Below are 13,736 nucleotides of genomic sequence, written 5' to 3' on the forward strand. Positions count from 1 at the left end.
GAAGACAATTGTTTTGAGGGCCAGATCTTACTCCACCTTAAACATATTAATTTCCTCTCCCAGGTCTTGTCCCCCAATGGAGTTCACACTGGAGAGCCAGTGTGGTGTAGTGGTTAAGAGCGGTAGACTCATAATCTGGTGAACCGGGTTCACGTCTCCGTTCCTCCACATGCAGCTGCTGGGTGACCTTGGGCTAGTCACACTTCTCTGAAGTCTCTCAGCCCCACTCACCTCACAGAGTGTTTGTTGTGGGGGAGGAAGGGAAAGGAGAATGTTTGCCGCTTTGAGACTCCTTCGGGTAGTGATAAAGCGGGATATCAAATCCAAACTCCTCCTCCTCCTCTTCTTCTTCTTCTTCTTCTTCTTCTTCTTCTTCTTCTTCTTACCACACAATGAAGGATATAAAAAGTTTAAGGTTTTGCATGACTTTCAGGGACTGTCCCCTTTATTTGAGTGGCTGGCAGTGTTAAAATGTGTTCAAAATGCATTTAAAATGGAGATGAAATCTGGATAATATGCACTGTATTTCTGTTTAAACTGTAGTCATTATTTCCAAATTTGCATCTCTACACATCCTCTTCTACATGCAAATTTAGAAATAATGACTATAATTTAAACAGAAATACAATATACCTTCACCATAGTTAGGAAGTCTACAAAACTGGGCTCTCATTATTATTCTTTTCCAGTTAATGCACTTCCTTGATGATATGAAAGTGGCCTCCGTAGTTATTGCCTGTATAATTCTATTCTTTTTACTGTACTATTCTGCTTTTACATTTCGGTTCCGTTATTCCTCTTTTAATGTGTTTAAAGAAGAAGAAGAAGAAGTGTTGTATAAACTGCCTTGAAAATGAAGGTTCAGACATAGGCTCTAAATATTTTATAAACATGCAAATAAACCACTTACTGGCTATAGGAAATCAGGTACCTGCACCTTTAGTTGTTTTGGAATACCTTCTCTGTGGGTTGCAAAGATGTTAGGCACATTAGCCAAGCAAAGTGAGGAGCTTTGCAAGCTACAGAGAATATGCTCCAGGACAACCACAGGCACATGTTTCCAATCTCCTGTTCATGTAATCCCTATGGTTCCTTGTCTCTGACTGGGCTACTGACATAACCCCACTTCTACGCATGTTTTCTTATAAGTCAGTCCTACTGAATCTAATGCACACTCTAAGTAAGTGTGCATAGGATCTTATACTTAACCACTGTGATAACTAACAGTAACAGCTAGTGCCCATTAGAACTGGCAGGACAGAAGGCAGAGAGAGTAATAGTAGGTGGAGCCAGGGCCAATGACCAGTGTAGCGAACCAGTTCTAGTTCTTCCCTCTTCCTCCTCCTTCCTGCTGATTTATACAAGGGGAAACAGGAAGTTGATGAACAGAAACAGATGCACATATATGCACTCACGAAACCCCACATGGATTCTTGCTAGTCTGCAAAAAACATTTCCTTCTCCATAGAACCTGCAGCACAGTAAGGAGGTCGACTAGGGTTGTCATATTTCAAAAAGTAAAAACCAGGACCACCCAAAACGGTTGAGCTTCTTTAAAGGAAGACCCTCATGGCAGCCCTAAGGCTGACTACTTACATCTTAACAAAGTGTTAACAATGGCTACATAAAAGCAGTTTTTCTTTGGGCACCAATGTGCTTAGTTTGGACCTTTTTAAAATGTGCATTCCAGATTAATTGGGTATTAACAGCACAATCCCAGGCATTTTTACTGAGAAGCCTCACTGAGTTCCCATCATAGCTGTCAACTGTCCCTTATTTGGCGGGAAACTCCCGTATCCCAGTGCCGTGTCCCACTGCTGTCCCTTATTGATGATGTCCCTTAAATTTCCCGGGTTTCAAAGGAAGCAGCTCCTCTCCCTCCCTCCCTGCCAGCCAGGGAGGAGGGAGGCTCCAACTGTGTTGCCTGGCTGCCCGGTCCGCCCCCCTCTGGCCTCCTCTCACCAGCCTCGGCCCCCGGGAGCCCCTTCCCGCTGGGACTGGCGGGTGCCTCGGGCCCTTCCGCCACCATCCTCCTCGCGGCCGCCAAACTGAGCGTCTCTGCCTGGGGCCTCCCCTCTGCCCCCCGCCGCTCCCACTAGGCCGTACTGTGGCTGCGCCACCGAAGGACCCAGATGAGATGGGCAGCCTGGCGCGGCCTATGTATTGCTGAGGAGCCTTGAGAGGAGAGTGAGGGCAACTATAGAGAAAGCAGTTCAGAGAGAGGAGGTGGAGGCGGAGGCGCGGGCAGGTGCTCCAAGGGCTAACCATAGAAAGGGAAAGCGGAGGAAGGACCGCAAGTGCTTAGTGGTAGACTAGCATAGATGGTCTGATCTGTGGGTTTACTTCGGGCACTATTTCCCCCCCCCCTTCCTCCAGCCCCGCCTGATGGAACTGAGAGCTGCAGATGGAGCACGAGAGAAAAGATACAGAACTGCAGCAGCATCTTCGTAGCTTGGACTTCGTTTTGCGCGAGAAGTGGCTGCTGCTTGTAGTTATTTAATTGCAGTGTTTCATCAGCTGGTGTCTTGAGCAGCAACCTCTGGAAATGAAGGGCTAAAAACCAGCACTGCTCTCCAAAATTATCTGGTCCCTATTAACTTTGTATTTCAGCTGGTTGACTAAAATCCATTTTTTTGGCTGCTGATCCCTTATTTTCGAGGCTGCTGGTCCCTTATTTTCAAATCTGTAAGTTGACAGCTATGGAAGTTCCCATATAAGCAACAGGACTGCAGACTGAAACATCAACCAGTAGGTGGCCCTTGAGAACACAGAACAATGTGCAGAATGAACCCACCAGGAGGAGCAATAGCTGTTGATAATGTAATTTTCCAGAACTTCGGGTGAAATTATTGTGGCTACTGCTCACTTCAACCTGCCTACGCAACACCTTCTAATGAGAATGACGAGAAGGAACATTTTGTGCTTTTTGACCTCTGTATTATCCCATCTTCATGGCAGGAGAAAGATGAAACATCTTAAAAGGAGGTTGCTACTATCTAATGTCTGTCTGCAGTGGTATGGACAATGGAACCTATGCTGCTGGGCCTGTGGCAGTGTGGTGTAGTGGTTACAGTGCCGGATGAGTAGAACCTGGGAAACACAGGTTGTAAATGTATTTAAGCCTCGGAGGAAATGCAGTTTGAAAAAGCTTTATTCTGACATTTGAAGGTCCAGAATAAATCCAAGATGGAGTGCCAAACACAAAACCATGTTTTGAAGAAGGCAGAGTACACTCATGTTATCCACTCCACAAACACAAAAAGAGAGGCTTGCTTCTGCTAATCTTGTGGCATAGCACTTCAGTTCAGATTCCTGCATCATTTAAGTTAAAACTAAAATCCACAATCAGACCTTCCCCCAAGGCATTATTATCGTGTATCAATGAACTAAGTGTTCTGGTTATTGTATTGAAATAACCACAAATTGCTCTCTGTGAGACACTTGATGGCTTACAGGTCATCTTGCTCTACGTCTTTGTCCTTCTCGGCATCCTTTGGCAGTGCAGACCAGGCAGAATCGTTCATGACAGAAGCCAGGTCAGGCGAAAGGGTTAAGTTCCCTCCATGACAAATTTCACTTCCGCATTGCGGCAGCCTGAGTGCACGCCATTGTCCCCAACCCGCTGCCGGAACAGGAAGGGGAAAGCCTTCTTGAAGGATTTGCGGAAGCTGTCTCCCATGAAAGCATAGACAATGGGGTTGAGAGACGAGTTGGCATATGACATGCAATTGGCCCACGTCTTGATCTTGTAGGTCTCATAGTTGGCCTGGAAGTGGCGGTAGAAGCCCTGGAAGAGCAAGTAAAGCTGGATAGGACCCCAGCAAATGGTGAACAGCAGCACAATCACCACCACCATCTTGGAAATCTTGGCCCTCATGGCAGCTGAGCGCTCAGACATGTGTTGCACCTGTTGGGACTGAACAGAAAAGGCACAGGTGGTCCACCCAGTGTTAGAGAATAGGAAGAGCCCTGGTGGATCACACCAAAAGCCCATCTAAACCCAGCGTCCTGTTCTCAGATGCCTATTGGGAGCCTGAAAACAGGACATGCGGGTAACAGCACTCTGCCCACACAGCATTAGGAGAGAGGGAGATCCACTTTCTCCATGCCATGCATGATTTTATAAATTTCTATCATGCCCCCCCCCGATCATTTTTTTAAACTGAAAAGCCCCCAATGTTGTAATCTTTCCTCATAAGGGAGCTGCTCCAACCCCTTGATCATTTTAGTTGCCCTTTTTGGAAACTTGCTACACGATAAGAGAATAGGGGAGGAATTTGACGTCCTGCTCTTCTACTGGTTCCATCAGTGAAAGCCTTTCGGCTTAGCAGGTGGAATGACCCCCCTCTCTCCTCCCCACACGCCTTGTTCCAAGGGTTCTCCCGACCCCCCTAATCACCACCCACCAAACAGGAGGCCTGGAGGGGAGGCGGGAAAGACCCATTATGCAAGTGGAATAATAATAATAATAATAATAATAATAATAATAATAATAATAATAATATTTATACCCCACCCATCTGGCTGGGTTTTCCCAGCCACTCTGGGAGGACTTGAACAAAATATTTAAAATACAATGAAAATTAAAAATATAATAAAAATCAGTCCTTGTGCAGGATTTATGTTGACAGGCAGGGCCAGATTAAGACCTTTAGAGGCCCTAAGCACTTAAAAGATTTTGGTGCCCCCATAGATATCTAATTCAAAATATAAACATGTGAGCCTTGGTGGACCAAGTGGCAGTTTACCAGATTTTAATTTTGTTATATATTTTGTTGTATATCATTAATCTCTATTATTATTATTATTATTATTATTATTATTATTATTATTATTATTATTTCTTTTTATTCTTGCACAGATATATATGTAATTTTTTCATTTATTGTGGAGGCCATTTTTTTCCCAGCTGCACCATATGGCCCATGGTAAATTCAGCAATGGAAATTTTTTGTCGTCCTCCCCCTTCCCTTGATGCCCTAAGCACATGTGTCTTTTGCGTAATGGTTAATCCAGCCCCATTGACAGGGCTTGTTAGTTGACTCCTCCCCTAGGTGTTTAGTACTTTGTCTGTCTTTCAGCAATTTGGTATAGATTTCATAGGTCTCCTTTAGAATAGCGAAATTGAAAATTTGCCTGTGACGTGTATAGGGTGACAGTTGTGAAAGCCCAACAAGAAACAGGGTGGCCATTCAATTTCTGTCCACCGACTTACCTGGTAATCATGGTCCATGGGTTCCACCACAGGGCGTCCAAGGCGCTTGATCATAATAGAGTAGCAAAGGCAGATAGTGAGGAGGGGCAACAGATAGACAGCCAAGAAAGTGTATAGAATGAAGATTTGCTCCTGGCTCTTGCTGGTGAATGCCTCAATACAGTAGGTGCGTAAGCCATACCAGTAGCCGACCTCAGTGCGATGGTACACAGCCATGGGCAATGAGAGAATGAAGGAACCTAGGGGGTCAAAGACACAGATGTCAAGCTCCTATGCAGCGATGCTCCATCTTGTAACCTGCAGAGATCAAAGCAAAACCTACAGAGATCAAAATAACATCAACGAGCAACAATAAACAAACCAGGCCTTATTCGGATACCATGTGATTAAGGCAGATCTTGTTCTTCAGTAAATAGGAGTGGGCCTGTGAAGAAAAGGTGAGAGCAGGATTTTGACAGCAACTGAAGTGAACGTTAGAGCCAGTGAAGACACTGGAACCACCTGCTTATAGCCTGCTTATTTCTTAATGTACTGCAGGGTGTTAATTAACTTCCCAATGTCATTGTGTTTCTGTTACCAGTACTGATTTATGAATGGTTACTGCACTCATCTTACACACATGTGTGCTTTAAAGAAATTATGACAATCTGTATTTTTTGCACCCCATTACTCTCTCACCTCACTGTGTATGATTATTCTCTATAAAAGGTAAAAAAAGAGATACGGTAAAGGACCCCTGGACGGTTAAGTATACCCACATGTAAAAATACCTGCTAACAGAGGGTTGCATGTGATGCATCTGATGAAGTGGACTATAGCCCATGAAATTAGCTATTTTGGTCAATAAAGAAGTTGGTATTAGCATGTAAGCAAGTACCAACTTCTTCTTTATTGACCAAAGTAAATGCGTACACCAAAGAGTCAATAAAGAAGCTGGTACTTGCTTAGATGCTGAGTGACAAGCCTGATGCCAGGAATACCAAACTGGATGGGTTAGGATTTAAGTTTACCTGGCTCCTCCGTATCAAGCAAGCGCCAGCCCCTTTCTTCCCCATAAATTTGTGTTCATAGACTTTGCTGCCCTCACTCACCAATCCAGATCGCAAAGCTGACTGCCATGGCTACCTGGGGGGTCCGATAACGGAGTGATTTCAGTGGGTACAGTGTGGCATAGCAGCGGTCCATACTCATCGCCATTAGAGTGATGCACGTAGCCTGCACAGTCACCTGGTGAAAAAAGAAACAACTGGTAAGGGAGACCATATGAGACTCCAGCACACCTCCACCCCCTTCATGGGAAAGGCACTGTTCCCAAACAGCTGCACACATATGTATGATATACAGTGCACAGAGACTCGCTGTGCTGGTCCCGAGAGTTAACCGTGCAGTGAGGTCCGAGTCCAGCCTGAATTCAAGGGTGCGGTATGGAGGCTGTCCGTCAAAGCTGAAGCTGGGTCCAAGGCAGGGAGTCGGGTGAGGTCAGGAACTCTGGCAGAAGAGCAGGACAGGGTGCAGGCAGGAACAGGCTACCAACAATGTTGCTCCTGCAACCTGGGACTGGGGCTGACTGGCTTTTATCTGCCCCGAGGCATAGGGCGGCCCCGGTCCACAGGTGACTCGCCTCTCCTGGCCTGGAGGCAAGCACTCCTCCTGCGGGAATTTAGTTCCCTCTGCCTCTCTGCCCTGAGCTTCTGCAGCTCAGGAGAGGCTGGAGGGTTACCGGACCCAGAGGCAACCTCAGCTTCCCCTGACGGGGCTGAGAATGGAGCACCTGCAGGCAATGGGTCCTCCATCACCTCAGGGGCCAGAGCAGACTCAGCTGGTGCCTGCACCTGAGGATCCAGCACAGGTGAGGACCCTTCAGGCTCAAGCCCCAGCCCCAGCTCAGCTGGTTCTGGAGGCGGGGACTCCTGTGCAGGCTGGGATTCCTCAGGTTCAGCCTCCGAGTCCGAATCCCAGGCCATCACACTTGCCCTCACTGCAACACACGTAATATCGTAAATCCACTAAAATATCACACATAGATTCTTCCACCATTCAAGCTCACCTGCTGCAAATAGTTGACGAATTTGCACATGAAGTCCCCAAACACCCAGCTGGGGAGGGGATAGAGTGTGGCGGTGAAGGGAACGCAGCACACTAAGAAAATTATGTCAGTGGTAGCCAGGTTTGCTGCAAAAGATACAGAGTCAACATCAGCATGGGACTTAGGTATAATAGGCTCAATAAAGACAGTGGCGTAGCGTGGGTTGTCAGCACCCGGGGCAAGGCAAGTAATTTGCGCCCCCTAACCCGTGGATTTTAGCACTCAAGTCTCTTCCACTGGAGGTGCGAGTGCGAGCGCCCCCCCCAGATGTTGCGCCCGGTGCGGCCGCCCCCCCTGCACCCCCCACGCTACACCACTAAATAAAGATCACACACGCATGTGCTTGAATCGGTATTGGTTGCAGTGGGAAGTTCCTGTTACTGCCTCCCTCCATCTTACTGCCTTTGTTATTAATAAAAATCCAATCAAATGGGTAACATATAAACAATAAAAAGTTTCTTAGTAACATCATCACCATCACATACAGGAGCAATTTATAAAAGGTTTCTGTTTCCTGAGGCATGTAATGGCTTAAAGATACTGCTCCTGGAAACCTTAAAATGGTATGGAAGATGGAGCAAGCTAGTTTTCTACTGCTCTTGAGGGTAGGACTTGAGGCAATGGCTTCAAGTTACAAGAAAGGAGATTCCGACTAAACATTCGGAAAAACTATCTGGCAGTAAAAGCTGTTAGGCAGTGGAAGAGCCTCCCACAAGAGGTGGTGGACTCTCCTTCCTTGGAGGTTTTTAAGCAGAGGTTGGGTGGCCATCTGCCATGGATGCTTTAGCCGAGATTCCTGCATTGCAGAGGGTTAGACTAGATGACCAATGGGTTCCTTCCAGCTCTATGAAAGTTTCTATCATTTGCTGTGGAGGCATGTGATTGTTTTGAAATGTTTTTACAATTCACAATTCCTTTGCTTTGTGGCTTACTGCTCCAGGCTCTTTTAGGAAGAATTGTGGCACTTAAAAATGAAACAAACAAACAAACAAACAAATAATATTCTGCGTCATGTTGCTCACTGGATGCTCACTGCATCCAGAATTTTGGAATAGTGACATTTCTGATGGAGCCCCTTGAACGCTCCAGAATAAAGGAACATTGAGACAAGGGCTGTTGTTGCTAGTTAGTCCTGTGGTATCTTTGCACAGTTCCTGTATAAAACTGCTTCCAGAACTGCAAGTGCAGGTGGTGATGGTGTTTTATTTCAATAACACTTTAAAATTAAGCAATTGCACCAATGTATCCCTACACATACCAGGATATTTGAGGATATTTGGTGAGCCAACATGACAGTGATGTGGGATTGAGGATTGGGGTGATCATTCTGTGATATTTTGGCAGCAGCAGACAGAGCTGTACTGCAATTTTTAAATAAAAGTTTTAATAAAATTAACTAATTTAAAAAAATACCGGGATATTTAATGCACAAAAAATAGGGCTGAGGACTTCCAGGTGACCTGTTTATTGAGCATTCACACTGATTTGTTTGCAGAGAGATTAGACAATGCTGGCTCCTGGGCAATTAGGTGACCTTGCATCAAAGCAAGTGTTATCCCATAACTTTCCCATCACTTTCCTTATTGCAAATAAATCCAGTCTTTTGGGGAAGCAGATTTGTCGCAAAAGACCACTCAATCAACTAGAACTGTGCAACCTGAAATTGCTAGTACTGTATGTGTCTGAATCCCACCTGAAAAAGTGATAGTGTGAAAGTGCCCTGAGAGCAGGTTGCAGCTAGTTAGATGCAGCTTTTGGTAAAAGAATGTTAGAAAATAGTTGCATTCATGAAAATGGAGAATGGGTCCAGGGTATACCGGTAATAGGGTAAATCTAGGTAGGGAGGAGGACCAATAACAGACCACAGTAATGACGGAGAATGGGACTGGAAAATAGCTCAGAAGAGGAATAGTATACAACTTCTGTCTAGAGCAGTCACAAAACTATTTTTGATGAGATACAAGCCTTCACACTAATAATGGAAAGCCTAACAATGATTGTGAGATGGAAAACAAACTAAACTAGACCATGCAAAATACTGACAGTCTTCACACACTAAGGAAAAGCAGAGGGCAGGGTGGTGGATCGTGGTAATCAGACAAAGAAACACTTTCTGTGCTAAGGACTGCAAGTGGGGATTTCTCATCTAGACTCACCAACTATGCTTTGGATGCAGACGCTGACCAGCTTCACACATTATATTGGCTGAATCCCTTGGCTAGCTCAAGGAAATTGAAAATGTGAAACCATGGGGAGCTTCCCTTTATACTGTCCTTGTTGAACAGCTGTAGTATGGCTCATCAGGCAGCAAATTTGCATCTCTGTTTAGCTTTTTGAAATATTTTGAAGATGTTTTATCACTTCTCATCTGCTGCCTTAGGGAGGAAGGGTAGGATATAAATGTATAAACAAACTACTTAAATTAAACTAAAGCTCCAACCAGTGAGTTGTAGATGTTTCTCGGGCAGTTTAAACATTTAAGGAAACTGAGCACAAAAGGGAGGGAAACCTCTTGCTCCCACAATCATAATGTGCATGTTGTACAGTGGTACCTCGGGTTAATTCATTCTGGAGGTCCATTCTTAACCTGAAACTGTTCTTGACCTGAGGTACCACTTTAGCTAATGGAGCCTCCTGCTACCGCTGCGCCACCGCTGCACAATTTCTGTTCTCATCCTGAAGCAAAGTTCTTAACCCGAGGTACTATTTCTGGGTTAGCAGAGTCTGTAACCTGAAGCGTCTGTAACCTGAAGCGTCTGCAACCTGAGGTACCACTGTACTGTGTTCCTGTTGCTGTTGTGTACTGAATTTGCATCTAGCACTGAGATACCTGTGTGTTCTGCCCCCTCCCCTGGCATCTGTTTAATGGGTAAAATGCTTGCCTTTTAAAAGAACAAGCTTATATATCTGGATGGTGAATCTCCAGCCCTCAAACTTAATTAAGCCTGTTACTGGTCCCATGAAGCTGTTTCCCTCAGACTATGCCTGCCTGCTCCAAACCTAGAATTGTAGGTGGAGGAAGGTAAGGACACGGTTCAAAAGAAAAATTCAGGCGCTTAAAGTGAGCTCCCGAGGGTTCCTTTGCATGTTTTCTCAGAACAGAGTCCCACTATATTCAACGCTGAACTCAGTGGGACTTACTTCAAAGTAGACACTATAACTGTGGCACGCAATCTAAATATGTTGATAGTACATGGAGAGCTATGAAATTGTGAGAGTTGTTATATCAGGGCACCAAATTTGTATAGTAAATAATGGAAAAAACACATTAAGTAATATACCAATTTGCAGTATTTTCTTTTGGTAAATCAACATACATCTTGAAGATAAGTTACATCCGCGATTATTTTAAAGTTAGAGCAAGTGCACTGAAGATACCTGATGAGCATAGAGGAGAGTAAGATTCTCTTCCCCTGATTGTAGATAATCACTGGAAGACATCAGAACAAGTTAGATACCAGGAACTGTGCAAGCAGGAGGCTACAGGTCACTATGGACCATAAATGTATTCTTAGAAGCTCTTAGATACAGTACTACACTTGGGCTGCACAACTGCACATAAGGCAATCTGAAACTGTCACAATTGCAGCCACCAAACGGACAATTCCAAGCAGTTACTACAATGTTGATTGAGACCAATGTCCACTTCCTTTAATTCTATTGTACTAAAGGTTGGGAGGAGGGAAGAGAAAGGAGATCATTCTCGAGTGCAACCTAACCGTGCCATTTATTTCACATGGGTCTGGGTGGCAGCGAAAACCTGCAGGAGAATTGAGGATCAGGTCTGTGTTAGTCCTGCTGCTGCAGCCTTCCTCCCAGAGCTCCTTTTGTGCAGTCCTGCATCTCAGCCCTTTGCATCCTTCTCCTCTCTGGCAGTATTATGAACTCTCTCTCGGGGAGCTTGAGTTGCCTTCTTTGGCTGCCCCGTATTTTACAATGTCCCAACTCAAGACTGTTAATCTGCGACTAATGTGTTTTTTCTGAGATTTTCAAACTGATAATGTATATTTCAAAGCCAGAAATAAACTATTTTAAAAGAAGCTCTTAGAATTATAAGGTTGGAAGGGACCCTAAGGATCATCCAGTCCACCCCCCTGCAATGCAGGGATATGCAGTTGCCCCGTATGGGGATTGAAATTGAACCTGCAACCTTGGCATTGTCAGCAAATTGGGATGGATGGGTATTTTAGCCATCTGTCTGCGGAATCAGTAAAATGCAATCAAGACTGAATTGTCTTAGCAGTGGGAGGCTGACCAATAATAGGTAATACTTTATTTACCACACCTAGTGGAGAAGGCATGTCTGGCAAATTCACTATGAGATTAGTTTTCAACAGCCTTTCCTGTCCTGTTTATGTTATGGAAGAACTGGCGGTAACATTGGGAAAGGGCTGTGCATACTGGGGATATGAAATATTCCATTAGCAATCCTGGTTAGGACGGATGGGCACTCTCTGGCATAACAGAAGCCTAAAGTCATGTCTGGTCACTGTGACATGTGGCAGGTTGAAGAAGATCAGAGAGGAGAGTTGGAAGAAGTTTTACACTCCTTCTTTTCCACCCAAGACACCGGTCAGCAGTCAAGGTGGTCGTGGGGCAAGCCTAGAGCACAGGAAAACAAGCAGGCAGGGTTCACTCACCAATGTAGAAGTTGGTGGCTGTGCGCATCTGGCGGTGCTTGCTGATGACATAGATGACCAGTGAGTTCCCCACCAGACCAAGCAGCATGATGAGGGCGTAGAAGACAGGCACAAGCCAGGCATCGGTCAGAAACGGGGGTGAGGTGTCCTCTTCTCCACTGCTGTTGAAGATCCACAGCTGCATCCCAACTGGGAGGGCACCATCTGTGCTGGGCCCAACACTGCTAAGCTCCATCAACCAGGGCGTGGTGGGTTCTGCTGTCCCGCTGGACCAGGCCTCGGAAGGCAAAAGCTCAGCCTCCATTCCTGGAGCGAAGGGGAGGACCCACAACAACCCTACCTAGGCAGCCTTCCTTCCTAAGCAATGTGGGTGGGAAGTCTTACTAATTTATCTGAAAGGTGAGAGAGAGACAGAGAGATGATGTAGCAGGGACTAAAGCAACTACTGATGTCCCAAGGGTGATCAATTTCTTCTTAGCCACAGGAGAGGGGGGGTGACTTGCAAAGTCCTGGCAGGAATAGCGTTGGCTGCCAAATGTAGGGAAAGGAGACATCCCCCGTTAAACTTCAAAGCTTCAGCAGGTCTTTGGGTGGAAGGAAAAAAACAATTAAGAAGCTTCCTAAGGTTTCTCATACCTTTCAGGCTCAGGGGCAGTAGCAAGTGATGCAGCAACTATTAGCGGTGGGGTTGGCAAAAGAGCATCTTTTGCGCTGGTGGGTTCTCTCTGAGTTGATCCCATTATCCCTGCAATCCTTCTCCTGTGCCAGAACAGAGACCTCCGCACACCCCTTCACCCTCATCTGCACCACAGCGTGCTGGCAGCTCTCTCTCCTTCTCTCCTTCTGCCCTTTCCACTACGCTGGGGGGTCCTGAGCTCCTTCCTGTACCAACTCCTTCTTTACCACCCGCCTCCTTTGGCGCAGCATCCTTCCCGGGACTTACCCTGACCGACGCTGGGCTCTGCACCCAAGGAGAGGCACCGCAAGCAAGCTGAACTTGCCGATGAGGGGAGGAAGAGGCGGCTCTGATTGGCTCCCAGGGGTGCAGTCCACAAGTGCGCGGGGGAGGCTTGAAGATGCCCAGTCCGGGACGAAGGGAGCGGCAGGCACGTGCACAGCAGAAAGGATCCACGCGTTGCGTGCAAGTGTTTGGCAGAAATGAAGAAGACCATACTCTGTATCACACGGCGGCTCGGCTGCAACCCCTCCCGCAGAGCGGGAAAGCAGAGGCGAAAAGAGAGCGAGGAGATCGAACGTGGACTCTTAGAAATGTGAGTCTGGCGGACGGGAGGACTCCAGAGGTCTCCCTGAAAGTTACTCGGTGAGAACACAGAGGCCACTATTTTCCTGAGATGACTTTGGGTGTTTTCCGTGGTCCTCTCTGATTTAAATCGAGGAAGGAATCACAAGCCTTACTTCTTTCTGCAGAGGTACTGAACTGAACCAACAACTTGCAACGGGTTGACCCTGAGGATCCCCTCCAACTCCACAATTTTATGAATCCATGACACAAAAAACTTTCCCGGTTTTCCTGCATATTTGGATTATTTGACAGTGTGAATGGGACTGTGAGTTATTGGGTGGGTGGGTGGGTGAGTGAGTGGGGGGCTGGTTTTCCTTTTCAGCATTTCTGAAAACTTTCAGTTAGGGTTAAGCACACTATCCTGCACAATTAAAAAATGAACAAAATCTTTATTTTATTTGCAAAAAAACCCCCATAAGTACCTAAAGTTCAAGAAAACCCATTTAAAAAAATAAATCCTTGCTGAGTTCCCTGCTCCCTTTTAAATAAATG

The 13,736-nt window shown here is 45.9% G+C and overlaps 1 protein-coding gene across 3 annotated transcripts; it reads right to left on the reverse strand.

The window, feature by feature from the left end:
- Positions 1-3,133: 3,133 nt before the first annotated feature.
- LOC308582038 (G-protein coupled receptor 54-like) lies at positions 3,134-13,514 on the reverse strand. 3 transcript variants are annotated; one of them, XM_081184848.1, is made up of 6 exons: positions 12,885-13,514; positions 11,942-12,333; positions 7,263-7,387; positions 6,307-6,442; positions 5,216-5,454; positions 3,134-3,787 (listed from the first exon to the last, which is right to left on the reverse strand). In XM_081184848.1, exons 2-6 carry the CDS (start codon positions 12,243-12,245, stop codon positions 3,551-3,553), a joined length of 1,041 nt encoding a protein of 346 aa, XP_081040974.1. In that variant the 5' UTR covers positions 12,246-12,333; positions 12,885-13,514; the 3' UTR covers positions 3,134-3,550. The 3 variants fall into 3 exon arrangements, with proteins under 3 accessions (XP_081040974.1, XP_081040972.1, XP_081040973.1); XM_081184846.1 differs by having other exon boundaries at positions 3,134-3,916; XM_081184847.1 differs by lacking the exon at positions 12,885-13,514 and adding an exon at positions 12,578-12,862 and having other exon boundaries at positions 3,134-3,916.
- Positions 13,515-13,736: the final 222 nt, after the last annotated feature.

The sequence above is a fragment of the Podarcis bocagei genome (assembly GCF_964188305.1).
Source record: "Podarcis bocagei genome assembly, chromosome: 2".
Taxonomy (NCBI): Eukaryota; Metazoa; Chordata; class Lepidosauria; order Squamata; family Lacertidae; genus Podarcis; species Podarcis bocagei.

What these genes read in the sequence shown, in the direction of transcription:
- LOC308582038 (XM_081184846.1), bottom strand. Translation starts at nt 12,245, where the DNA reads ATGGAGGCTGAGCTTTTGCCTTCCGAGGCCTGGTCCAGCGGGACAGCA. An exon ending in AGCCACCAACTTCTACATTG is followed by an intron (nt 7,388 to 11,941) that starts GTGAGTGAACCC and finishes TATCTTTTGCAG; the next exon opens with CAAACCTGGCTACCACTGAC. An exon ending in TCGTCAACTATTTGCAGCAG is followed by an intron (nt 6,443 to 7,262) that starts GTGAGCTTGAAT and finishes TTTTTTCACCAG; the next exon opens with GTGACTGTGCAGGCTACGTG.